The following is a 25,997-nucleotide window of genomic DNA, read 5'->3' as shown; positions in this document are numbered from 1 at the left end:
GAATGTATACAGTGCAGCAAATGTTTATGTATTTTTTGTAACCATAAGAACCAGTTTGCCTTGAACAGAATTGAACAAACTACGGTACTGTATGTTTCTGGGAAGGTGGGAGGGGACGGTTGCCCTCACTAATGATGGCGTCGTCTGGCTTCACCGCTTGAATACAACTGGAGCCGTATTCCGCGCCTCGCGTGAAGCCTCTTTGCCAGCAGTATCTTTAACCTTTGAACTCCCGAGTGTGCCAGTCCTCCGCCATATTGACTGTTGTCTTGACTGGAGGAGGTAGAGAACATTTTGAGGTCTGAGAAGAAACGAAAGTGTGCTCTTAAAATCCTCGAAACTGGTGCAAACTTGGCCAAAGCGTTTTATAAACACCACTGCAATGGCAAGGAAGAAAAGCAAGCAGCAGGGGGTCGCCCAGAAAGAGATTGTGCCTGGACAGCAGACCGTACCGAAGAGCCCTGTCTCTCCCGGCGATGCAGCTGGCGGTGGCGGCGGGGATGCTGGGCTCGATAGGCTGGCTACTACCAGGGCAAACCAGGTAGCTAACACCGAGCCGATCGCTGCCTTCAAACTGGACGGGCTAGCCTCCGTGCTAGCGCCGCTCTGCTAATCCAAGCATCCTCCATTGTGTTTCCGTTTCTATGTCTCTTCATCCTGGAGCTGTGAAGTTATATGCATCCGCTGGCTGGTGGGGACCTATTTTAGTCTTAACGTATCAGTTGTAGATGTGGAGCTTTACGTCGTTTGGTGTGAAATTAATTAATTAATAGGCTCAACTTGGCGAGTAGACTGGTGCCCATCGGGCGGCTTTGGGGCGCCGTGGCTAGCCGTGCAGCTCATCTCTCGTACCGGGACAGGTGACATTGTGCCCCGGACAGGTCGTCCCGTTTCCAATGCTCACAACTCTTCATCCGCCCAGCTAGTAGCATTAGCCAGGAGGCTAGTCGGGCTACCATCCTCGGCTAGCGTGCTGCAAACGTGCTTGCTGCCTCCACTTGATCCTCCCCACTCCGCCTGCAGCGACTAACCGCGGCTCACAGCTAATCACTTGGCAAAATGGAATAATACGAACAAATTTAGCATTCCCTGTACGACCCGCCAGTTTGGTTTTATTAATCTCCCACGCTGCACGTCCGCTCCACGAGCGAGTGTCAAAAAGTTTCAGTGCCATTGGTTTACATGTCAGCTCGTGGTGTCTGGGTGAATGCGAGCCAAGACAAGCCTTTTAAGTTCAGGGTATCCACGAAGTTTTTTACGATTTAGAGACGACTCTGCACGGTTTGACAGATGTTTTGCTGAGCAATCGTTTCAACGTGCAGCCTGGATTACTGGTATTGGCTTCCTCATACCACACACAGATCCATCTATCCATCGTTCTATATCTAGTTTATTAGCCATGCATTACCTATTATATTCGTGGGTCTACAAAAGGGGATTTTTAGGTAATCGTTCTCTGAGTTTCGTTCAAAGTTTTCACTGGGACGTTATTATTTTTTACGCCAGTTTTGAAACCATTGTCTGACATTTTTGTATGAGATTGCATTGGTTATAGATCATCATCTCCATTGTGGAGACATTTATGTGAAGCAGCGAGAAGGCCCCAGTTCAAATCCAGCTGGGTCTTTTCAGTGTGGAGTTTGCATGTTTTTCCCTTGTGTGCCTGGGTTTCCCATGGGTTCTCCCATGTCCTCCCAGAGTCCCAAAAACATGCACTGGGGGTCCCTGAGCAAGATCCTCGGCCCCCACCAGCTCATCCCCTGACTTCTGCTCTGTGTGGGTGCTACTGATGGGTCATTTGATCATAAATTGCCCCAAGAGAATTAATACAGTTGATGAAATAAAAAAAAAAAAAAGTTTATTAGTGATGCATTTGATGAATGTAAGGTCATCTAGCAAAAATGATTATGTTTTTATGTTATTGTCATCACAAGTCTTTCTATTGTGACCTTTTTCTTGTCTACAGATACATTATAACACGTGTATTACAGTTCTGTCAGTCCTGAGAAGGGGATATGCAGAAGATTCTTTTTTTGTTTTACTTGCCGTTTGTAAATAAAAAAAAAAAAATGTCAAAGGGCAAATTCAGAGGTTAAACTCGATTCACTGTCATATGACCAAATGTAAAGTTTCTCCAGACATATTCGGAAAACTTCCTGGTCAGTATTGGTCGTTATTTAATTGCTTTAGCTATCCGATTGTCTTTGTCACAAATGATGAACTAATTTGATAAATAAATATGTCCTTACATATTGATAAACAAACTTGTGCCACACATCCCAGCCTTGATACTGAAGCTCTTGATGCTCTCTGTCCATCTACCCAGCCGATGCACACTTGCTGCCTCTTGTGCCACCGTGAGTTCAAGGACTGGGGGGCAGGCTCTGTGAACGGACTTCCTGGGGGTCATGGAACGAAGCTGGCCGACGCTGTGCCCGCGCTCTCCCAGGCCTTATTGCGGGAGGCGCCGGGCCGCAAGCTTGCCGATGCGGTGCCCTCGCTGTCCCAGTCCCTGCTCGGAGAGGTGCCGCTGTGGATCTGTCAGAGCTGCTGCAAGAGTGTGGAAGAGGAGGAGAGGCGGAGCACACAGGAGCAGCCGACGCCGGTAAATAAAAAGGGACTGATTTGGGTCAGATGTCTGCCGTCTTTTCACAACTTGTGTTTGCTGCTTTTTTGGTTTAAATGTGTTCGCCCCTGCTGCTCAGAGTTCTCCCATCTTCAGTCATCAGCCAGCCTGAGCCTTCCATTTGCATGTACTTACCTTGTGAATAAATCTGTCACTTTGGTTATATGTATAGTTTGGATGAGACACCCACATCTACGCTAAATGATCCTATTTGGAGTATGTCTGTGCTGCACATGTATCACAGAAGCAGTTAAATTCTTGCCTTTCTTAGTTTTTAGTCCAATATTATTATCTATCTATCTATCTAATACCTTACATCAAGGCAGGTTTTGCATTTATTGTACTTGACCTGAACTGCAGGTGAACAAGGTGCTGCGATTGTGTTACAAAAACAAAACAGAGGTCAACATACTCTCCTGCACTTATTTTGACACCCTTTGAAAATTAGATTTGTGCTTTTCTGAGATGTTTTTACTGTGCTCTGATAATCCTCAGTTGATGAAGTAACTAATTATGGTTTTGTTCTTTTTTCTTTATTCAGGTACCATTGTCACACTCTTCCTCTTGTAAGTCCCAAAGCTGTGGGAATGGTTTCCCCGAGCAAAGTACTGTCGATTGGGACCCGAGTTCCTTCCTGTCAGCCCACAAACTGTCAGGTCTCTGGAATTCTGCCCACACTAACGGAGGGGAGCACTGCAACCACAACACTTCTTCACACTCACAACAAGGTCTGTCATCACAGGGCAAAAGAAAAAAAAGCACATTAACAGTGACAGTACTCGTTTTAAACGTCATAGAACTAAACTCCAGGAGGTCTGGATTTAGTTTGAATCGGTTAATTTATATTTTAGCTCATTTACTCATCTCATATCTGATTTTAGGTCTTTTTTTTCTTTTTCCTTTTCTTTTTTTTTGCAAACTTTAGTCAGCTGCATATCAAAAGAAAAAAATAACCGTCATATTAAAGTTTCTAGGTTTGCTTCTCGCTTGAAGTCCTTACAAGTCACCATAATCATTTTCTTTTTTTCAAAGATTAAATTGTTTTTTTAAATATTATTATTGAACTAGTTAAAGGAGACACATTCCCAATGTGAATTGCAATGAAAATGAACAATGTAAATTATGTCAGCGTACACCTCAAAGTACAGGTATCTCAAGACTATCACTGTCAAAGGTTCTCCTTTCCAATAGTTTCACTTAAACAGAAAAACCTCTAAAGAAATATTCATGTGAGACTGTATTAAATGTAAAATTATATATTTTTAGCCTCTTTTTTCTTTCTTTTTTCTTTCATTCATTATTGTGGCTTCATGCAGTCGCAGATCTTTTTTTTTTGTCTGCTCCATCTTCACAAACGTCCTCACAGCACATAAGTGTACCATACATTAGTTTTAATACCGGATTGCAACTTGGTTCCCCACACTCAGGTTAAGACTAAACTAAAATGACCAGAATACTAAAATACAGTCTCAGAATATTTCCTGAAATCAGATGTTACACCCCCATTTTATTCAAACCAGAGACCACGATTGTCACATTTAAAGTATAACATTTTAGCTTAAAAATAACCGATAAAACATTAGTAGTATTTTGAAATTTATACTTTGAAACATAATATTTATAGAGTGATATAAGGAAACTCAACTCGCGCTACTTGGATCAGATGCACCCATAGTATTGTGCTTTCGTTTCGCTGCAGTCCCTTTGTACATTTCTGTACATCAATGTCACCAGAGGCGACATATCAGGAGAAGCAATTGTCTACCTGAAGCGAAATTGACTGTTGGGACATCCATCAAGCGGCTCAGTTCATCTTTCTAAAACACAGCAGAGCAAAGCCTTGATGGACTACCTTGAACTTTTCAAGTTGAATGAAGTGAAGTCAAGGCTGCTCGTCGTCGTGTCTTTTCGACCATTATAGGTGTGAGTCAGTGTTATCTTGCTGAACTGCCTTTCATTGGTGGAAAAACCTTTGAAATTACATTTTAAAATAGTTACAATAAAGTATATGCAAGAGTGCTACGTGTGATTACGAGAAAAGATGGATAAACAGAGTATTTTGTGGTTTATTAGGTTGTTTATACAAAGGAGTCCTGCACAACCTTATTGACATAACTGTGAAAAGATCGCTCATCAGGAATGTGTTAAATGTGAGTGAGGTGGTTATAGACAGCTGTGTTATGTTAATGTAGTTATTTATTAACAAGAACCAAAAAAAAAGCTGTGAATTTTACCAAGAAAGTTTATTACACTGTTGTATCCAACATTGGCAACAGTATAAGAAGTACACTTCAGGGCAAAATAAACTAAGTTTTAAATTCAGGGCACAAAGGACCTTTCAAAGCTGGTTTCCTTTTGAAAGCAGTGAAAAATGACATGATCGCATGACTGCAACGGGAAGTGAAGTACTTTATAGACCATTGAGCACCAAAAAAGTGAGCGTTGAAGTCCCAACACATTGAAATGGAGTCTAATGATTAACTCTCACAGACTGGCTTTGTGGTCGTGTCAATTTTGTTACCTGGATCTTGGAAGAGGTTTTTGATCTTGTATCATAAACTATTGTGGAACTTGTACGAAATACATCCAGAAATTAGCGGTTGATCCAACAATAAGGCAGCAGTTCAAACATTTTTTTTTTCTTCTTCTTGTCACCATGTGCAGGTCTAACGGCAGGCTCAACCTGTCATGAGAAAAGAGGTCTTCATGAAACGCCGGGGAAATCCATGAAATCATCGGGGACTAAAGTGTGTCCCTACAGCCACCCGTCTACCCAGAATTCCAGTGGATCTTCTGCTGGGAGCCCCCTGTCTACCTCAGCAGACCTTTGTAAGACCACTCCCAAGCACTTCAAAACCATGTGCCGTCGACCAACGCCACCAGGTATATTTATTAAAGTCAGTCAATGATGCGTGTGTAAAATTGAATGTTCCATCTGTGATGGGGGGTGGGGTTTAATAATTTTGTCTTTTTACTGAAAAAACTGTTTTGAGAAAAAAAAAATACAATGCAATACATTTGCGGAAAGTATCATAAAGTTGATGGACATTTTAGTCTTTAAACTGCAGTGCTGAACATGCTCTGAAAAGCCGATGCCACTTTCCTTTGTGCAGGTGAAGCCTTCCACCCCACCGACCACCATCCTCAAACAGACTTGTCGGTACCCCCCAACAGTCCCACCGGACTGTCCTCCCAGCATTCCTCCCTCCTTCCCTCTAAGCCGAACTCTGGGCAACACGGCCACGTAACGTCGTCTTGTGGCAGCGGCGTGGCAGCCCACGCTCCCTTCTCCCCTTTGGTACCAAGCCTCCACGGTCCCACAACCAAACTCAACTCCCCGAGTCCGGACAGCCCGACGTCGGTCCACAAGCCCAGCCCGTGCAAAAACTCCCACATTCCTGCCGTGAACACGCAACACAGCAAACTAGGCACATCTGTCATCGGCTGTAACCACGCCTGCAATGGACACAATCCGGGAACAGTGGCCACCCCTAATGTCGGCCATCTAACAGCTGGGGCCTGCAGGTCAGTGTCACTGTCTCGACATTGCTTTGCGCACACGTCTGAAACTGAGAAATCGTTCTGTTCATTCATGTATAACAGATTGTACAAGGTTAAAAAAAAAAGAACATTTAAATGCCATTTCAGTCATCTTTTACTGAAGTGAATATATAGATAAGATAAAATCCTAAAATCGACCGATGTGCAAACATGGCCGTAGTGTAAATACAATATAAAAGCTCATAAGGAAAGTGGTGCCTAGCAGCAGCTTAGCAACAAATGTGAAACTCCTGCCGATTGGAGGTGTAATGAGGTTTATGGCAACACCACTCTTTTCTGTTTCACAGAGATCAAGCGTGTAAAGGGCACAAAGTGACAAACGGGACGCTGTGCCACCCATCATCTGAGCTGGAGGAGGGGGAGGACGAAGACAGCAGTTCTGAAAGGAGCTCCTGCGCCTCCTCATCCACCAACCAGAAAGACGGGAAGTACTGCGACTGCTGCTACTGCGAGTTCTTCGGACACAATGCGGTACTTCAAAACTCTTTGCCGCCTCTTAGTTAAAAATCCCTTTGTTTCAATGTAGTTTTTAAACATTTATTACTTCGGACAGTCTAATTTAAGATTATTTTTTTTTATATATAATTTTTTTTGATCGCAGCCTCCAGCTGCACCGACGAGCCGAAACTACGCTGAGATCCGGGAGAAGCTTCGCTCGCGTCTCACGCGGCGTAAAGAGGAGCTTCCTCAGCGACAAGATTCGGAGCTGACCGTGGCGGGTGCTATCGACAACCGGGATGTGGACGAGCTGCTAGACTTCATAAACAGTTCCGAGCCCAAACCCGCCAACAGTGCCAAGGCAGCCAAAAGGGCCCGGCACAAACAGAAGAAGAAGGTGCGGTATCATTGGAAACCGTGTGATTGAATGTGTTTCTGCGCCTTTTTACTTTCCAGCGCGACTGTGAATCATAATGCATTAATGAGGATTTTTGTGTTCTTTATTATTTTTTGATCGCAGCAATTGCGTAAAAACAAGCAGCTCAGCCAGAGATCATGGGAAAAAAAAGAAACTGCAACAAGTAAAATTGATATCTAATTTCAGGGTTGGCAGCTGGAGGAAATCACAGAGTAGCACTAACTTAGATGCATGTTATCGATTCCTGTGAATCCCTCGTGGGCAGTGAGGCATTTAAAATTCTGTGTGGGAGGCATCATGGACTCTGCCCCGAATAAAAACTGAACTATCCAGTAAAGTGGAACCTAAAACATGCAAATCCATTCAGTGTTTAAAAAAAAAAAAATACAAATCGGGTTTTGTTTTTTTTTGTGCGTGTTTGTTTTTTCTCACCACTGATGAAATAATTAGCCAACAGAAAATAACTTGGCTGATAGACATCGATACTGACTGCTGGTTCTCTTTGAAAGTCCTTGATTAATCTATTCTGTGTTTGTACCTTTCTTCACTTCCATGCCAATCCTTTGTAGGAAAAAGCTCAGCAGGGCAACATGGGTGCTGGCGGCAGTGACCCCCACTGCAATCCGTCTGATCCGGTGGACGAGCCCCTCCCCGATGGGTCAGAAGCCAGTCGGTTGCTGGACTGGCCTCAGTTGGAACTCGAACGCGTTAACAGTTTCCTCACGAGTCGACTCGAAGAGATTAAGAACACCATCAAAGACTCTATCCGGGCCTCGTTTAGCATGTACGACCTCAATCTGGATGTCAATGACTTCCCAAAGAAGGCGGCCACATTGGAGGGAAACCATTTACTTTCCCATCTCAACGGTTCTTCTGACTTGCAGCAGATAGATTTGGACCTCTCCCCTCTTTCACTGGGAACCTTTAAGAGCCACCTGGACCTGGTAAACGGGTGGGAGGACACGACCGTGGCCTCATCCCCGAATGCTGCCACCACTGCAGCCGGGGTCAGTGCTGCTTCGAAGGACATCCAACGGTTGCACACCACGCCCAGTCTCTCAAAGCTCATAAGAGTTCGCTCCCCTGAAAAATGCACTTCTGCTGGATCTGACACTTTGCCACAGGTACCAGCTCAAGCCACGGCTAAATCGAAGGAGGACCTGCCTGATCCCAAAAACACGGCAGCTGGAAACGGCGGTGCAAAGTCCAAGAAGACTAAAAAGCAGCAGCAGCAGCAGCAAAGGCAGGAGCCATCTGCGTTGGAGCAAACCACCAACAAACCGACCAAAGCTGCCTTGGGGAATGAAGCACATAAAAACAATGAGCCTAAAGAAGTGGCGTCGAACGGCTCCAAGTCTGGGAACAAAGCGCCTCAGCAGTCTGCAGACCACCAGAAAAACGGACCCAAGAAAGTGGAGGAGGCTAAATCATGCAAACACGCCACGAATGGAGCGAGTAGCGGCCCTCTGAGCGCACAAAGGCTGAAAGGTGATTCGGAGACACGAGGAGGGCGAATGGAGCAGGATTCTGAGTGCAAAGCGCATGCTGCAGCTCCAGCAAATGGACAGCAGCAGCAATCCAAGGGAAAGAACAAGAAGAACAAGAACAAGGGTGAAAAATCCAGCACTGCGATTGGTACGAGTGTATATTCATTTTTCACTTCACTCTGAACAAAACTGAAACTCGCTGCTGCATTGTCCAGGTCCCTCAAATTTTTAATCTGTATTTCCACCCCATAGATGACGTATTCCTCCCTAAAGACGTGGACCCAACAGAGATGGATGAGATTGATCGTGAAGTAGAATACTTCAAAAGGTAAGCTCAACGCTGCACTTGATTTGAAATACTCTGAACTTAATTGGTTTATTCAAAAGTTTTATTAAAACTCGTCTCTTCCTTTTGTTTGGCTTTGTCATCTGTAGGTTTTGCCTGGATTCTGCAAAGCAAACCCGCCAGAAGGTAGCAGTGAATTGGTCCAACTTCAGCCTCAAAAAGGTTCCTTCCAATGTAGCTCAATAACTTGGATGAGTGCCGGAAAAAAATCTAACTCCACACCACAAACTCTTTCAGTAGAGCCCAGTTTGGCACCACGGCCTCTCTCATTCCCCGTTTTTATTTTCTTCCTCCTGATGCCAAGGGACCCTGGTTCAAATTCATCCTCTCCATTCAGACGACTGAAACACAACTCGTGGCGAACTAGCCAGGGATCATTGTGAAGGCCAACTCGAAACTCTGCTCTTATCGCAAATCTTCACTGAATGAGAGATGCAAAAAAAAAAAAAAAATGGGAAAAGTCTCTTGAATCAACTGCATCCATGTGCTTACGTATGTAGTATGTAAACGATTACCTTGAATAAAATAAATGTTTTTATCACAAATCTGAGACATTTTAACGTTTGCATTCTGCATTGCTAGTTTGTCAACTCCACTATGGTGGTCTCAGTGGAGGCTACAGATACACTTGGAAACAGGAGCACAATACTACATTTGGACCTAATTTGAAGGAGAAACATCTCATCTAATGCAGGGAGCAATGCTGAAAAAGCCGCATTGCTTTAAATGCAGTTGGGATGTAGTTTGACTGAAGACTGGAAAATTTAGTGAAATGAAATGAATGATTTGGTTTGTTCACTATTGACAAAAAAAAGCAGCAGGGCCATCATGATTGTTATTGAATCAACTTTTAGTTTGTATTGGGCCCATAGGATGCATCTTGATGATATATCTATATACAACTGCACTGAAATCCTTCAAATGTTCCCTCCTGCATGACGTAGGACAGAAACCTCGCTCTCTACCAGCCCTGTAGTGAAAAAAACAGACTGCTGTTTCTGTGTCAGTCCTCTTGTGATGTTAGTCTTGGACTATTGTGTCTTCTAGAAATACACAGTATACACTCCAATGAATGTCATTTATTGCAATTTTCTCACCTTTTTCAGGCCTACATCCCTGCAGTGACAGCTACACCAGTGTTCACTTTAAGGTTTTAATGCAAACACCTTGACAGTTAATTTAGATGCTTGTACATATCAAGTGGATACGCTTTTGAGTGTGCTGTCATGCTTTTCTAGTGTGTGTGTGTGTGTGCGTGCGTGTGTGTGTGTGTGTGTGTGTGTGATGCTTCTTTTTCCAACCATACTGCCCCCCCCCCCCCCCCCCCCCCTGTACAGTGAACAGGTGACCCCTCCACCTGTTAGCCCTCCTGACACCTGCATATCTTTTGATAACACATACAGAGGCTGTGGGGTTTTTACACCACTTTCAATGTTTTAGCTGGCTTTTAATGAGATGGATTTTGTTTTGCTCCTGAATCTGTGCTGAATTTTATGTTAATATAACATATCTGATGCTTTCCAGGTTATTTTTCAGTTAGAGAAGGATATCTCAATGTTGCGAATGTAGATTTATACTATACCAATATTGGCCAAGTGTATGTTTGGCTTGTTTCTTTTTTTTAATTCACTTTTGATACTGTGAAAAATCTTTCGTTCAGAAAGATTAAAAACAATACAGTTTGGACAAAATTCAAGTGTGGTGTTCATTTTTTGGTCCAGCACTCTGCGGGACGTACTCCTGGATCAGGTTTGACCCTTCCCGCGTTCCGTCGCTCAGCAGTGTTTTAACTGCTTTGTAAACATGTGCATTAAACTCTCCATGATCCGTGTCGACATTAGCCACTCGTGAACTTCACTGGTACCTAACAATTTTAAAAGGCTACCACTCGAATATTAAAATGGAGACAGAAAGTCGGCCGAAAAAGGTAGGTTTACTGCTTATTGTCGTTGCTATCGCTCGCAATGCTAAGCTAGCCCCTGCTAGCTAAAGTTAGCAAATTAGCATGCTATATGAACTTTAAGTACGCAGTTTTGTCATTAAAAATCACCAACTACAAAACCTCAAATTACATATCTGTATATTAGTGTACGTGCCTTTAATGTATAGCAATGATTCGTTTTAAGTAAAGCCACATTAAATATAAAGCCGCATCCGGAGCCAGTGCGTTATAGTGACGTTTGTAAACGAGAAATTTTACTCAGACAAACTATAAAGATCAGTTAAGAAAGAAATTCATCCAGCATCCATCTCGGGACTTTGTGTGAAATGTTTGTTTCATGTAAACTGCACGAATATAAACTATGTGTTATTGACGATGCATGTGAGAAGTCCCAGTCATCCTTGATTCACCTGGTTATGCAAAATTTTTCTATTCAAATATTATTGAACTGAAATCAATCTTTAATTGCATTCCACAAGTAGACGTAGTCCAACAAAAGTAGTTTTGATTTTTGTTTCCTGGATTTTTAACAAGCATCCCGATTGATCCGTTTTCCAGCGCCATTCATTTTAATTTTTTTGTGTCGCTCCAGTACCTAATCAGTATGCAAGTAAAGAGATATAGTGAGGCGTTGTACAATGATGTATCTTAAAGAAGTCAAACGAAATATGAGTGCATATACAAATCTAACATTTGGGGGGAAAAATGTTCTACCAAAAGTGTTTTTAATATTCCTATGTCATTGCACACGTTATAGCTCTCAATCTGCCTTTTTTGCTGCATGTACAATACATTTTAGTGTCCTTAAAAAGTGTGCTTGTATCTGCAGGCTATTATGGCTTCATGTTGACTTCTCCAGAGAGAGTTTTAGTACATTAAGATCGCTGATGTGTTTTTACAGCGACCCCTCGGGGACGATGAAAGGTCTGGCTCAGAAGGATCGGAGGATGACGACTATGTCCCATATGTTCCCGTCAAAATCAGAAAGCAACAAATGGTAAGTTAATTTATTCTGGTCCGAGCACTGAAAGTGCCCAAGGACCCTATTGAAATTTCTTTTTTATTCTTGTTCTTCTTCTTCTTATTATTATTCCCATACTTATTTTTATTCAGTAGAATAAATTGTGTTTTTCAGACACTTGGCACACTCATCAGGCCCACTCACGTGACGCGAAATGACACGTGGCGACATTTTGTCACTATGGTGAAGAACACTTTTGTGCAGCTTGACATGCTGCATGTTTCAAGAAGCACAAAAATGTCCGACACCCATACTGTAATCCAGGTGTTCTCAACCTTCTTGAGCTAGTGGACCGATTTTCCCATTACAAAGTGGCCTGGGGCCCATTTAAATATTAACACTTTCCTTTCAACTGATGCAAGTGTTGGTTTGATTTGTACTCAGAAACTAAATCAAATTCACTGAGATTTACAAGTTAAAGCCTTTTAAAATATATGATACGATACGAAACATTTCTTTATCATGTAAACCTGCACATACAACACTGAACAAGGGAGCAGCATAACAACTCATTTTGATACAAAGATAAAGGCTCGTTAGAGCTGGGCGATGTATCAAATGTACTTGTATCACTGCTTGTTCTCTGTATGATATCGGAAATGACTATGTCTTGGAATATTCAAGTGTCACACTGTAGCTTTTAGCTGCGGAACTCGGTGGGGGGAACTAACCGGTACGGAGGTTAAAGGCTGGTGATATGTGTGGGCCCACTCTCACCCTCCGACTGCGACCAGACAGGAAGCTCTTGATCCACAGGCTAGTTTGTACAGGAGGATGGTGTTGAACACAGAGCTACGGTCCACAAAAAGCAGCCACGCACTCTGGACAGTGTTAATATCATGACCTGATATTGTTCTGCCAAAATGGCACAGACATGTTGGGGCAGGGACTCCACTGCCTATTTGACCACAGCAACTTTAGCTTCTCTGTTGTATCACACGAACTAGCCTTCACTCCCCAGACCCCCTCTGTCAAACCTTGTCTCAATCCTGGGACGTTCTCACTGCATGCTAAAGCACTAATCACTTCGCCATCGTACAGCACCGGATGCGTCTCATGTGAAACTCTTGATTACTTTGCGACAAATGTTCCTCACAGCTGCAGAAGATGCTGCGTCTCAGAGGGAAGGCAGTGGATGACGACCAGAAAGACAGCGGGGAGGAGCAGAGAGAGGAGGACGAGGGTCTGGGTCCACGTTCCAACGTCAGTCTCCTTGATCAGCATCAGCACCTCAAGGAGAAGGCAGAAGGTATCCAGTCCTGCTCTCTGTTCCACGAGTCCCTCACCCCCGCCCCCCGTGTTCTACTCTGTTCCATCCAGTTTTTTGTGTTTGTGCGTGCAGCTCGTAAGGAGTCGGCCAAAGAGAAGCAGCTGAAAGAGGAAGAGAAGATTCTCGAGAGCGTGGCCGAGGGCAGAGGTAAACTTAAAACACTGTCACTTTGTGTCGGGGCAACTTGAATGATGAGATTTCTAAGCTCAAACAAAATAAAATGTCATTTTTGGGGAGAAAAAAAACCCAGAGATAAACAATTGTCTGTTTTTACTCTGCTCTGTCAGCTTTAATGTCTGTGAAGGAAATGGCCAAAGGTATCATATACGATGATCCCATCAAAACAAGGTGAGCTTCCCCTCACTGAGTTGCATAATGTCATTTTTAAGTAGATTTTGGGGATTTTAACCTGGCTATTTTCGCTCAGCTGGAAGGCACCGCGTTACATCCTGAATATGCCGGACACCAGGAACGAGCGCGTCAGGAAGAAATATCACATCCTGGTTGATGGGGACGGCACTCCTCCTCCAATCAAAAGCTTCAGAGAGATGAAGCTTCCTCCAGGTAACACTGGTGTCTGTGTGAGACACAGAATACATTTTATCTTCCTTTGGTCATCCCACATGAGTAACAACCAACAATAAATATTTCATTTGTCTTCAGCGATTCTGAAAGGTTTGAAGAAGAAGGGCATTGTCCACCCAACACCAATTCAGATTCAGGGAATCCCTACAGTGTAAGTAAAGTACGCAGAATCCAAACACTGTTGAATACTGTGAACCACAAACAGTTCGTGAGCTGACACTGTCTTCCTGTAGTCTCTCAGGTCGAGACATGATTGGCATCGCCTTCACTGGATCAGGAAAGACTTTGGTCTTCACTCTGCCAATCATCATGTTCTCCTTGGAGCAGGAGAAAAGGCTGCCTTTCTTCAAGAGAGAGGGACCGTATGGACTCATCATCTGTCCTTCAGTATGTCGCACAAGATAAGAAAAGCAGTCATATAATGACACAGGGTGGAATTCATCACACAGTTCAATTTATTAGTTTCCAAGTGTGTGATTCTGACCTAAATCCTCTGAAAAGAGAGACAAATTGACCTTCTAGGATTTGATTTAATGGAAGTCCCTGCAGAATTTAGCCAATCAGTCTTAAAGCTGAGGGAGGATCATTAGAGGCATAAAGTTCAGTTTCTTGAATTTTGCCCTTCAGCTATGATGACATTAGCTGTGAGAAACTTTCTTTCTTCGTAATGCTCCGCCGATGTGATTTTATTACCTCCTCTTTCTTTTCTTTTCTTTTTCCCTCCAGAGAGAGTTGGCGAGGCAGACGCACGGCATCATAGAGTATTACTGCAAGCTGCTGGAGGAGGAAGGCGCTCCTCAGCTGCGCTCCGCTCTCTGCATCGGAGGGATGTCTGTCAAGGAGCAGATGGAGGCAGTAAAACAGTAAGTAAGATTAACACTCAGTGTGGATAGACAGAAAAGAAAAAAAAACCCATTTGGCTCTCATCCAGAACTTCAGTTTCAACAGCTACATCAAATCATGTAAAGTGGAACAAAAGAAGGAAGTTTATTTCCTTTGGACAGCGTGGGGAAGATCTTTTTTTTTTGTTGTAATCTTTAGAAATAGGAGGAGTGTAATTTCTTGTTTTGCCTTGGTTTTCTCTCCGACTGCTCGCGGTTATAGTGGTGTTCACATGATGGTTGCCACACCGGGAAGATTGATGGACCTGCTGCAGAAGAAGATGGTCAGCCTCGACATATGCCGCTACCTGACTCTGGACGAAGCCGACCGGATGATTGACATGGGTTTCGAAGAAGACATCAGAACCATATTTTCGTATTTTAAGGTGAGCTGCTGGTTCATGAGAACACAGAAGAAAACTTTTCTGTGAGTTTTGCTTCTTTTTTTTTTTGTATAACTGGGAAAGAACACTGGAAATGGTTTACACCTCTTTGCACTACAGGATTTATCAATAATTTAGACAGAAGTCCAACTCAGATTGGCTCGATATTTGCATTATTTCTCTACAATCAGATGAAACAGTGCGATTGCTCTTTGGATAGAAGACAGTTCTCCTGAAATTCATATATATCATATATATATATATATATATATATATATATAGGCCCTCTATTCAAGACTTGATTCATTCCTTGCAGTACTTACTCTTGCTCTCCTTTGTCTGTGTTCGCTCCCTTCATCAATTCTCCTCCATCTCTACATCCACACTTGTTCTGCAGTCTTTTTGTGCTTTTCTGTCCATCCTGCTCACTCCCAATGAAAACGTAAGCCTCCTGTAGCCATCGAGTTGAGCTAATTCTCACCAGGTACTCATTACTACTTCTGGAAATATTCTCCTGAGTGTGTCCATGAAATCTGTTTGACGAGGTAACATAATGCTTTCAGAGGTAGTTCAGTGTTTGATTTTCTAATCCCTGCTGTAAAAGGAACGTGCTACACGCAGTCACAAAACATTGGATTTGGTTGTCAGATCTACATTTTGCTTTAAAAAAAAAGAAAGAAATCCCCACGTCTTAATTTTTTTTCCATTCAGGGTCAAAGGCAAACGCTGCTCTTCAGTGCCACTATGCCCAAGAAGATTCAAAATTTTGCCAAGAGTGCACTGGTCAAACCAATCACTATTAACGTGGGCAGGGCAGGAGCTGCCAGCTTGGACGTCATCCAGGTATGTTTATCATTCCTGCAGTTGACCTTTGTTTTCAGGAATAGAGATTTTGATTGATTTACAGACAAACTTGTATCTTAAATTCTTAAGCCACGTATTTTTGTGTACAGGAAGTAGAGTACGTCAAAGAGGAGGCAAAGATGGTGTACCTGCTCGAGTGTCTCCAGAAAACTCCCCCTCCGGTCAGTGTCTCCACTTGTTATGACACTGAAAATAACTGCAGTGCATTTTATCGAACATGTGTCAAGTCCTTCCTCATTCTGACAGGTGCTGATCTTCGCGGAGAAAAAAGCTGACGTAGATGCCATCCATGAGTATCTCCTGCTCAAAGGGGTGGAGGCAGTGGCCATACATGGAGGGAAAGGTATGCACGTCTATAATGGTTCAAATCCAAAGTCACGGTGCATGAAGAGGGGAGTCGTGTGTTCGGACAAGCTTTCATCCTCAGTTCCGTTTCTCTTCAATGGTCTTGTAGTTCCTCATTGTTACCACTAGATGTCACCCTGCTTTTAAATTTCAATGTCATAGATTGTGAAAGACAAACAGTTCACTTCTGTTTGAGGGACGTTTGTTGGTTTGTTTTCAGATCAGGAGGAGCGAACTAAAGCCATCGAAGCATTTAAAGAAGGGAAGAAAGACGTGTTGGTGGCCACGGATGTCGCCTCCAAGGGGTTGGATTTCCCGGCGATTCAGCATGTTGTGAACTACGACATGCCCGAAGAGATTGAAAACTATGGTAGTAGATTCTGTCATGTAACTGTACTACCTGTGTGCGTGTAGTTTTATTAAGATTGTCAATCAGTGAACTCATCAGTTGTGTGTGTGTGTGTGTGTTTGTGTTTCAGTCCATCGAATTGGAAGAACTGGAAGATCGGGGAAGACTGGTATCGCCACAACGTTCATCAACAAAGGCTGTGGTAAGGAAACCACGATCAATAGTGGAAAATGATTCAATAATTTGAGAATGATATGTAGGAGTTGTAATACTGTCATTGTACTGCAGATTTAATATGCGACAGAAGTAAACTAAGATGACACAAGAGTTGCATTGTAATGATGGTGTGAAATACATTCTGTAGAGGTTTCAGTTGAACATTCTTTAATGTGTTTTAAGTGTTAAGTAATGTTACCTTTAGTCTAATTAAAATGGATACTGGTGCAGTGGTTCCAGTAGTACAGCCACTTTGTAGAAGTAGAAGTACTATCACTTGTGGTGCCACACAAAAAGGATCTCGTCTGATTTTAAAAAGTGTGTCACTCTGCACCTTTAAAAAACTTAACACTTTGATCCAAAACAAGAAGCACCACAATTGTGAAGAATGTCTTACAACCACTACAGTTATGTAGTTATTCACAAAGATATGACATATAAAGTACACACAAAGTGTGAGGTAGTTCATTTCTCTGTTATTATAATAATAATAATAATAATAATAATAATAATCTTCATTGGAAAGTATTTTCTGTTGAACTGGTACCAAACTTTTTTTTTTTTTTATCGTAACTTTATTTTTACATCCTTTCAAAAGTAGATCTCAGACTGGTCGTCATTACTGGCTTTATTTTTAATTCAAATGTGACAGAAATGTGTAGAGTAGTACAGGACGGTAAACTATTTTAAATGAGGACAGTCACCAAGAATGTACAAGTCTCCTTCAGCCAATTTCTGACATTCCAGTCATGTAACTTGGCCTTCAGACTGCAGAGATTAGGTTCACTCCAACTACTTCTTGGTTTTGTCGAACACGAGCTTGACGTTGCTACATCACACGAGTCATATTCAGTCAGACGTAACCAGCTGACCATATCCGATTATCTGCACCAGAGGCTAACAACAACAGCAAAGACAGCCGTTCGGCTCTGGAAGACAAGATACTCCTTCTGTGTTGAATGAGAACAGGCTAAAGACTATCTGCTTCTTCCCCCCCCACACCTCCCCTCTAATAGACGAGTCCGTATTGATGGATCTGAAAGCTCTGCTCGTTGAAGCGAAGCAGAAGGTTCCCCCCGTCCTCCAGGTGCTCCAGACCGGAGACGAGACCATGCTGGATATCGGAGGCGAGTCATTCCAAACGCAACCTCACCCGCTCGTCCCCCCCCCCACTGATCGTTCCCCGCCTACATTCATCGGATCAGATCGTCTCCCTCACCGAGCAAAACCCTTTTTCTGACCTATCTGATCCTTGTGTGTTCACAGGAGAGAGGGGCTGCACATTCTGCGGCGGTCTGGGACATCGTATCACCGACTGCCCCAAGTTGGAGGCCATGCAGACCAAGCAAGTCACCAACATCGGACGGAAAGACTACCTGGCTCATAGCTCCATGGACTTTTAAAGAGGAACAGAGAAGCAGTTATGATGAAACTGTACGAAAGGTTTTCATGTCACTGAACTACGGAAGTCTTTTTTTTTTTTTTTTAAATAGAATCACCTAAACTTGCTGGCAGGTGAAATTAGTTGTTACCTTGTCCTTGCCCCTCCACTGTTCTCACATTTAACAGATGATGTTTTTGTACATGCTGTTTCTGAAGCTGTAATTGTAAATAAAACCATTATATTTGTTACTGAGCTTTTGCATTGTTCTCTGGTTAAAAAAAAAGAAGGTGTGGTATCAGTTTTGTGAGGAAGTTGCTAAAACAAGCAGAATAATGCAAAGGGAACTTGTGCATCCTCTCATTTCTGCAACTCTCAAGTTTCAGATCAGAGATGGATCTTCACTGTTACGCCGGTTAGATGGACACTGCAAAATAAAATGAAAGCTGCTGGTGACGTAAACGAAACTACTATTCTAACCTCACAGGAAATCTCACTTTAATGCCCGTTGTTGTCCGAGGTGAAACACACTGGGTGTTTGACGCAGCGTCTTACACGCCAAGCTGGTAACTATGGACGTCGTCTACAAAGAGGGAATGTTGTATCTTCAGGGGGCCAAGTTTGGAAAAGTAAGTTTTTATGTGGACATTGAGAGCACATTCTTGTAATTTAGGCTTTTTTCTGTTTGATTTTAGTTCTGACTGCTGTCAAGTTGAAAGTCTACATTCTTTCCTTGTGATGCTTAAGGAACGACGTTTCGTGTTATAGAGAGGGAGGCTTGTTTTCTAATTCTCTTTCTGTACTTGATTCATGACTGAGGAGACTTGGTATACATGTAGAAAATGTCTTTGAAGGGTTGATTGTTTTCAAAGTCCCACATTTACACTGAAAAGTTAGAATAAATGCAAATTAAAATCTTGACTGAATAAGTATCACCTTTAGTTAAAAAAATATGCAACATTTCTGATCCTATAGTTTTATAAATACATATTTGGAGATGTAGTTTTTTCATGGGATAAGCTAAAAAATTATATATAAACCCAAAAATATGTCAAATACTAACGTTTGTGTTGTAAGTCTAAGATAGAAAAGAGATAAATTGCAGTGAAAAAAAAAAAAATTGCACTTTTCAAGTTTATGTAATTACATGCATTGATTGTTACAAATACAGTGTAATTTATAATGAACAATATTTCCTATCTTTCTTGGTCCAACATTCTCTATGGTGAACAAATACAAGCATGTAATAAATAAAACTTAGAGACTTGAATGACCGGAATAAAAAAAATACACTTTTTTTGCTGGTTATCTGTTTGTGCTTCAGTTTAACTCTTGTACTTAAATGTAATGTGGCCTGCCGACGTGTAGGTTGTTTCCAACAATATCAATACAGTTTTTGTTTTTTCTTTAGCAGTTTAAGTCACAAGAACATAGACATGCAGATGAGTTTATTGTGCTAAATATGGTGTATAACATGACCTTGTGATGGTTCTATATTAACAGTTTGTTCAAAATAGTGATGACTGAGTAGACAGAATCAGAATAGATCTACTATATCTAGCAATATGGACTTGTTAGTGATTGTTTTGTTGATATTGAAATTCCTCTCAGTTCAGTAAATGTAATGATTTAATGAAGGACAATGTTTTCAAGCGGCATCTGGCCCTTGAACGAAGATTTATTGGAACACCAAAACTGAACATAAGTTTCTCTAATATTTGTCGTCAGACAGCCGAGCAACTGTTAAGCAATAAATATTGGAATTATATGATAAAGATTGTCATATATTTTTTTATTTGTTAAAAAAAAAATGTTTTAATGTGCAACTGAGTAGGTAGAAATTAACTGTTTAAAAAGCAAACAAAGATGTGGGACTTTTAGAGATTTAAAATCTAGTTACAATGGTTTCTCCTTGTCTTAATAAGAATATATTTAGACCACAGCTGCTGTTAAAACATCAGGGGTTTAGATGTCATGTCAAAAATAACCTTTAGCCAGAGATGTGTAGGTGTGTGCTGCACTGTGGTTATGCGGTTTGTGTTCTCGCCTCACAAGGAGAATCTTCTTGGACTTGGACAAAACTTTTCTCTTTCAAACTTTTGTCTGAATTAGCCAAACTGAGATTTGCGAATAGACTGAGTCTGTGCAATTTAAAGTTGACGCTGTCAAGAGGTGCCTTTAATTTACAATTCTAGGTCCTACTACAACCGCTAGCGATCCCTCTCTCCTCCTTCAACAGAGAACATGGAGGAAAATATGGATGGTTCTTTTTAAAGCCAGCTCCACTGGAGTCGGCCGGCTGGAGTTCTGCTCTACAGCCGACCGCAATCCTGAATCGAAGAAAGTCGGCCGGCAGAAGTTGTCCGAAAGAAAAGTCGTGCGTCTCAGTGACTGCCTGAGTGTCACCTTTGCTCCCAAAGCATCTTGTCCTGCTGGGTGCACGGCCTTCTACCTGATCACCACACAGTGCACCTACACTTTAGCCTCTTCCACGAGCCAGGACTGGCTGAACGCCCTCTGCATTCTCGCTTTCCAGGTATCATCTCTCCTTGTCTTGCAACTTCCCCTCCTTCCCCTATGTGTATACGTATATGTATATGTATATGTATATGTATATGTATATGTATATGTCTATGTCTATGTCTATGTCTATGTCTATGTCTATGTCTATGTCTATGTAATATGTAATATGTAATATGTATATGTATATATATATCCGCACTGCTCTTTCAATCTGTGGAAAGGTGAAAATAAACCTGACCTGACCGATAGCATAATGAGGAAGTGAACGAGGTATCTGCAACTTCTCTCACTTCACTTCTCCAAACCTTGTGCTTGCACAAGATATGTTCTTTCTTTCCGTCTGAGCATTTTGAAGCCATAAAGTAGTGATAAGGGCGAGGTGTAGACCCCATGTAATGTTTGTTCTGCCACTGTGTTTACAGAAGGATCCTGGAGAATCAGACAAAGGGAATTTTGAGGAAGGAACGAGCTTGATCATGGAGGACAATGACCTTTACTCGTCATGGAAAGGTGGTAATGCACTTAAATCAATGGAAGACAATTTATCTGTTATTTAAAGACTTTTGTTGGTCATGTGCATACAACTATCACTGCAAAGGCAGGAGCCATTGCCAATGGTCCATCAGGTCGGCAACCTTTACCATACAAAATTTGGATTTGTCGCTCCTCACACCAAATTAAATTTGAACAATTTGTAACCTTCAAAAAAAGATAAAATATGATAAACTTGTTTATTGTTATGCTCTTTATTCCAAATGTGTGGTCTATGATTTGAATAGCTGCAATTAAGCGGTAATGACATTTTAATAATGGCTTTGTTTTTGCTGATTTCTCTCATATTAAACAGACGAATGACCCGGCAATGCTGGCAATAAAAACAATCACAACTTTAATCACCCGCGGTGAAAGACACTAGGGCAGCGAGCATGGCAGGATGTGGTGCATGTTTCAGTCATTGAAATAGTCTCATATTTGTCACACAGTTTTAGATAAGATATTAGGGTTTAAATAGGCGTCCACAGTTCAGATGGCTTTCTCGCGATTTGTGTTCTTGTCTGATCAATAACATTATACGTGCCGTCGAATTACATTGCAACCATTTCCCTGAGCTCACAGATATCAGCAGGAAACTTTGAGAGCACGACTTATATACAAGGAAATAATAGCCATTAATTAGAGTCAGTATTGCTCTCAGGCCCGCTTGTGCACGACCTCGGCGGGTGAAGGGATTATGTCAAAGGAAAAGATGTTGCGGCATCATATATTCAGGATTCCTGCAGAAACTTTCACTAAATGTGAGCGGAAGCTACAGCTACTAATTTATTCTCACATGAAAGCCAGAATGTATTAGCGTCAGCAAGCCCCGGCTTATACAAATGCATTTCTTTCTATTTCCTAATGGATTACACTTCTGAACAATTCAGGCAGCCCAGTCACACGGAGAGATTAGGAGAAGGCGAGCCTTAAATCAGCCTTTTTTTTTTTATTTTACCAGCCTAAAAATGTATTTGTGTATATTTATGTCCTCTCCTAACACATTACTCCTCAGGCCTCTTGTGGAAAATCTGCTTCTTTAATGCGGCGCTGACCTCAGAGTGCTGTGATGTTTCTTTCATGTTTAGATTTGACTCTTCCTCCAAACCACTACCAGGTGACCGTTCTGAGCACAGAGGCATCCAAGAGGTGCAAATTGTCCGGGGATTATCTGGTCTTTCCGAACAGGGAGGCGGTGATGCTGCTCGCCATCAGCACCAGTGACGTGGTCTACCGCTGGCCCTACAGGCTCCTGCGCAAATTTGGACAAGTTGAGGTAAATTACTGAATGAGCGGCATCCTCACAGTCTTGATAAACTGAACACGATAGTCACTTTTATTCACAAATGCTGAATAGGAAATTATTTGACAGGCTGGAAAGTAGTTCAAGGCCAAGCTCAAAAATAAAAGAAAGGAATTATACTACTATGTTTGGGTATTGAATGTGAAGCGACAGCCAGCAGATGCTTAAAGATGCTCGCCAGTGCCTTCAAATCTCTTTAGTAAACATCATGACTAGTGGTGCACAATGGCTGGAGCTAGAGGAAAGGCCTTGCCCACAGGAAGAACATGCAAACAACAATACTCCAAAGCCTGAAGTGGAATGAGAGCACATATTCATCTCATTTGTTTATCATGCAACAAATATATTCCGAATGTAAATCTGCCGCTGTGTTTTGTTGCAGGGGGGATTCTGCATCGAAGCAGGCCGTCGATGTGAGTCTGGAGAGGGAGTCTTCTCCTTCCACACCCAGCATAGCGCAGAGATCTTCCAGGCTATATCCGAGCATTGTACGGTGGAGGAGAAGCCCGTGAGCCTCCACAGGGGATCATCGTCTACCATGTCTCCTCTTGACCTCCCAGACCTTTCCGCTGATCCTGACTGCCACTACTCCACTATTAATGACGCCCCTTCAGAAAATGTAAAGCAGCCGTCGCTTGTCAATCTGCATCTCTCAAGCAGCAACGAGGCAGCAAGAGCAGAGATTGAGGATGAGGATGAGGAAGAACTGTGTTACTCCCTTGAGTCTCTAAACCAGGATAACATGGACGACAGCATTTATTATAATTTGAGGAGATCCACACCTCCGTCGGTGGGAAAGGATTCGCCCCGAGCCGAGACAGACTTCTCCGATTGCATCTATGCAGATGTGAAAAGAGGCAATTCTCCCTCGATTCAACAGCATCAGCCTCTTCCCTCTCCCCTCACTCCACCCGTGCATAGAGCTGCCCCCCATCTTCTACCCAAACTCCAAACCTCCCACTCGCCTCTAGTGGATTACAGTGTCCAGACAGTCTACGATACACAGGCACTGGCAGAAGATGACATGAAGGAGACAGAGGAGGCCACCAGCTCGGCTGCCAGTGTCACCCCCTCGGAGGCCCCCGGCAGTTTTAAACACAGGCTGGCAGAAATCATTTCTAAGGACCTGGCGAAGTTCCAGCCACCGCTTCCCTACAGAACGGGCAGCTCCACATTTTCTCCGTAGGCTACTAGTGAACAGACAGAGTCGGCGCAATCTTAACCATGATGAAATATCATAAAGTGTAATTAGTCTCTTTGCTTCTGTGAAATCCCCACTGGGAACATGTGGTGAGGCTTTTTGGCAATGCAGATGTTTGAATGTTATATTGCAGCTCGTTGTATGAAAAGTGCATCTGGTTACATTTTCTGTGGACTCTTCTCACTGCTGTGTTGTTACACAAGGCACGAGCTCCAATATGTTTGATTCATCTATTAATTCAAAGAGTTGCACAGCATGATGTGGGTTTGCCTTCTTCGTCGTTTATAGAAGAACAGCTGTAAAGACCCAGAAGCTGAACTGTGATGTGAATACTGCATGGATTGTTTCGACGATTCGCCAATACAAAATCAATTTAAAACGCACACTGGTATTTAAAATATTTCTTTATTGTAGAAAAACAATCTGAATAAAAATACCCCTGAGCTATACATAAATAGAAAAATAATTGTTCAATCCAACATCAATTCTAATCACACTGGAAATGCCACTAGTAATGGTTCAGGATTTACACAGGGGCGGAGCTTCCATTGTGTAGAGTTATATTGTATAAACAAAATTAATAAAACTAGAAACAATTTGAAGTGTAAGATTATACTTATTGCTTTATTGATTTCAATTTGATCATATGTCTGTGCCTTTTCACAGTGCAAAAATAGAATAATAATGAATGACAGAGACATGTTTCACTTTGGCATGGCAAAAACTGCAGTGCAAGTTGTAATGACTTTATAACTCCAGTGACCTGTTTCAGAGAAGGGTGTAACCAAGCAGAAGTGTCCAAGCTCGTATTAATGGTGACCTTGGGAAATAATATGCCCCCTTTTTCCAAAGAGAAAGAATTATCTTCGCCAAACAAAGCAACATTAGGAAAATAAATACATTAATCAAAAGTGTTTCGAGGTTGAATATTATAAGCGAAATAAAACATTTTTGATCACATTTAGGTGCCCCAGCGCCACAATTAACTCTTTGTAGGTCCGCCCCTGGATGTATAAAGTGCATAAAAAGGCTAAATGATGCTCATACTGGCCTCAGGAAGAAACCAATTCCAGATCTCAGTATGTGTTTTGAGATACATATACATTTTTTTTTCATTTGCAGCAGCAGCAGCCACTATTGATAAGAGGAGTATGCAGGATGACTGTCTCACATAATGAAGCGATCTGCTGTTGTTTGGAAAGTGATTAAAGTCTGTGGCTGTGCTCTCTGTGACTGTGGCTCTCCTCCGTGTCACTGAGGTGAGAGGACTCGCCATCACTGCTGTTGGAGGAAGACTCCAGATCAGATGTAGGTCCGAGTATAATGAGGTGGCCGATGGAGGCGGAGGGGTCCCGCTGCTCCCCGGGCAGCATCTTCTGAGGCTGCGCTCCGGACGCAGGTAGGAGCGAGTGGATCAGACTCCTCCTGTCGGAGCTCTTGTCCGCCGCAGGACTCCTGCTCTCCGGGTGAACCACGCCGGTCAACAGCTCGGACAGCTCCGTGATGTAAATCTGCGCCATTTGCAGCGTGTCGTATTTGGATAACTTCTTCTCGTTTTCCAGAGAGGGGATGACGCTCCTCAGCTCGTCGAAGGCTTTGTTGAGGCCGTGCATCCTCCTCCTCTCTCTGGCGTTGGCCGCGACGCGCCTGTGTCTCTGAGGGCCGACGTGACCCGCCTTGCCCCGGTCTGCCGCCCTCCCGGGCTCTGCCTCCGCCAGGTTTGTCTCAGACACGCAGTCACGGAGTTTGCTCATTGGCACAAGTTTGTCCAGTGGGACGCACGCGTCCGCTGATCCGTGCGCATCCCTGCGCGACAGCGCGCGGATCGCGTTTGGGGAAATCCAGGTTTTGGAGTTGATGTGACACAAGCTGTGCTGCTGGAGCAAAGTGAAATCCTCCGGGTAGTCTGGCCAGTCTGAGAGCTCGGCTTTTGCGGTCATCACTGCAAGCAAGAGGCCCGGGGTGATGCGCTGCAAGGGAAAGGTCGCGCCAAAGACTTTGGCTGATGCGCTCTCCTCTGGAGATGTTTGCACTGCGCTGACAATTTATACAGCTTCGCCAAGTCACCTTGTTGTCACTCCCAGCCCTCTGACAGCCCTGACAGCCCCGCAGCCTCAGGAGGCAGCAGCCAATCGCACAATCCCCTCTGACCCTGTCAAGGAACAATTACACAAAGCTCCACTTTTTTCCCTCCCATTGTGTATTGTAACTCAATCACGACCTTGTTGTCATCCTCACAGAGGGGAACCGAGAGCATTAATCATTTAGAAGCGTGATGCTGTATACTAGTGTAGATTTGAGAAGCTTTAGTGGTGAGTGGGAA

General features: G+C 42.9%; 3 protein-coding genes across 4 annotated transcripts; all 3 read left to right on the top strand.

The window, feature by feature from the left end:
- The first annotated feature begins 350 nt into the window (after positions 1 to 350).
- On the top strand, positions 351 to 9,723 carry fam193b (family with sequence similarity 193 member B). 2 transcript variants are annotated; one of them, XM_080502046.1, is made up of 10 exons: positions 351 to 541; positions 2,327 to 2,605; positions 3,168 to 3,192; positions 5,291 to 5,509; positions 5,740 to 6,151; positions 6,475 to 6,658; positions 6,789 to 7,022; positions 7,613 to 8,678; positions 8,783 to 8,858; positions 8,966 to 9,723. In XM_080502046.1, exons 1-10 carry the CDS (start codon positions 383 to 385, stop codon positions 9,060 to 9,062), a joined length of 2,751 nt encoding a protein of 916 aa, XP_080358172.1. In that variant the 5' UTR covers positions 351 to 382; the 3' UTR covers positions 9,063 to 9,723. The 2 variants fall into 2 exon arrangements, with proteins under 2 accessions (XP_080358172.1, XP_080358171.1); XM_080502045.1 differs by having other exon boundaries at positions 3,168 to 3,354.
- Positions 9,724 to 10,666: 943 nt separating this feature from the next.
- ddx41 (DEAD (Asp-Glu-Ala-Asp) box polypeptide 41) lies at positions 10,667 to 18,344 on the top strand. Its single transcript, XM_080501904.1, has 17 exons — positions 10,667 to 10,803; positions 11,720 to 11,815; positions 12,938 to 13,088; positions 13,182 to 13,256; positions 13,397 to 13,457; positions 13,537 to 13,673; positions 13,773 to 13,845; positions 13,928 to 14,081; positions 14,421 to 14,557; positions 14,799 to 14,961; positions 15,670 to 15,801; positions 15,912 to 15,983; positions 16,069 to 16,165; positions 16,388 to 16,537; positions 16,647 to 16,718; positions 17,749 to 17,859; positions 17,999 to 18,344. Exons 1-17 carry the CDS (start codon positions 10,777 to 10,779, stop codon positions 18,133 to 18,135), a joined length of 1,845 nt encoding a protein of 614 aa, XP_080358030.1. The 5' UTR covers positions 10,667 to 10,776; the 3' UTR covers positions 18,136 to 18,344.
- Positions 18,345 to 18,627: 283 nt separating this feature from the next.
- dok3 (docking protein 3) lies at positions 18,628 to 23,659 on the top strand (the record flags this gene model as incomplete). Its single annotated transcript, XM_080501748.1, has 5 exons — positions 18,628 to 18,742; positions 20,353 to 20,649; positions 21,059 to 21,146; positions 22,259 to 22,446; positions 22,856 to 23,659. The coding sequence occupies exons 1-5, from the start codon at positions 18,686 to 18,688 to the stop codon at positions 23,657 to 23,659; spliced, it is 1,434 nt and encodes a 477-aa protein (XP_080357874.1). The 5' UTR covers positions 18,628 to 18,685.
- Positions 23,660 to 25,997: the final 2,338 nt, after the last annotated feature.

Source organism: Blennius ocellaris (genome assembly GCF_963422515.1).
Source record: "Blennius ocellaris genome assembly, chromosome: 9".
In the NCBI taxonomy this organism is placed as follows: Eukaryota; Metazoa; Chordata; class Actinopteri; order Blenniiformes; family Blenniidae; genus Blennius; species Blennius ocellaris.
Note: the sequence above shows the minus strand (reverse complement) of the source record. Positions and strands in the feature narration are given on the sequence as shown.

Bases quoted from the DNA above. Each gene is read 5' to 3' on its own strand.
- fam193b (XM_080502045.1), top strand. From the start codon at position 383: ATGGCAAGGAAGAAAAGCAAGCAGCAGGGGGTCGCCCAGAAAGAGATT. The intron at 3,355-5,290 runs GTCTGTCATCAC...CACCATGTGCAG, and splicing joins TTCTTCACACTCACAACAAG to GTCTAACGGCAGGCTCAACC. The intron at 8,679-8,782 runs GTACGAGTGTAT...TCCACCCCATAG, and splicing joins AAAATCCAGCACTGCGATTG to ATGACGTATTCCTCCCTAAA.
- ddx41 (XM_080501904.1), top strand. From the start codon at position 10,777: ATGGAGACAGAAAGTCGGCCGAAAAAG. The intron at 13,458-13,536 runs GTGAGCTTCCCC...ATTTTCGCTCAG, and splicing joins GATGATCCCATCAAAACAAG to CTGGAAGGCACCGCGTTACA. The intron at 15,802-15,911 runs GTATGTTTATCA...TTTTGTGTACAG, and splicing joins CCAGCTTGGACGTCATCCAG to GAAGTAGAGTACGTCAAAGA.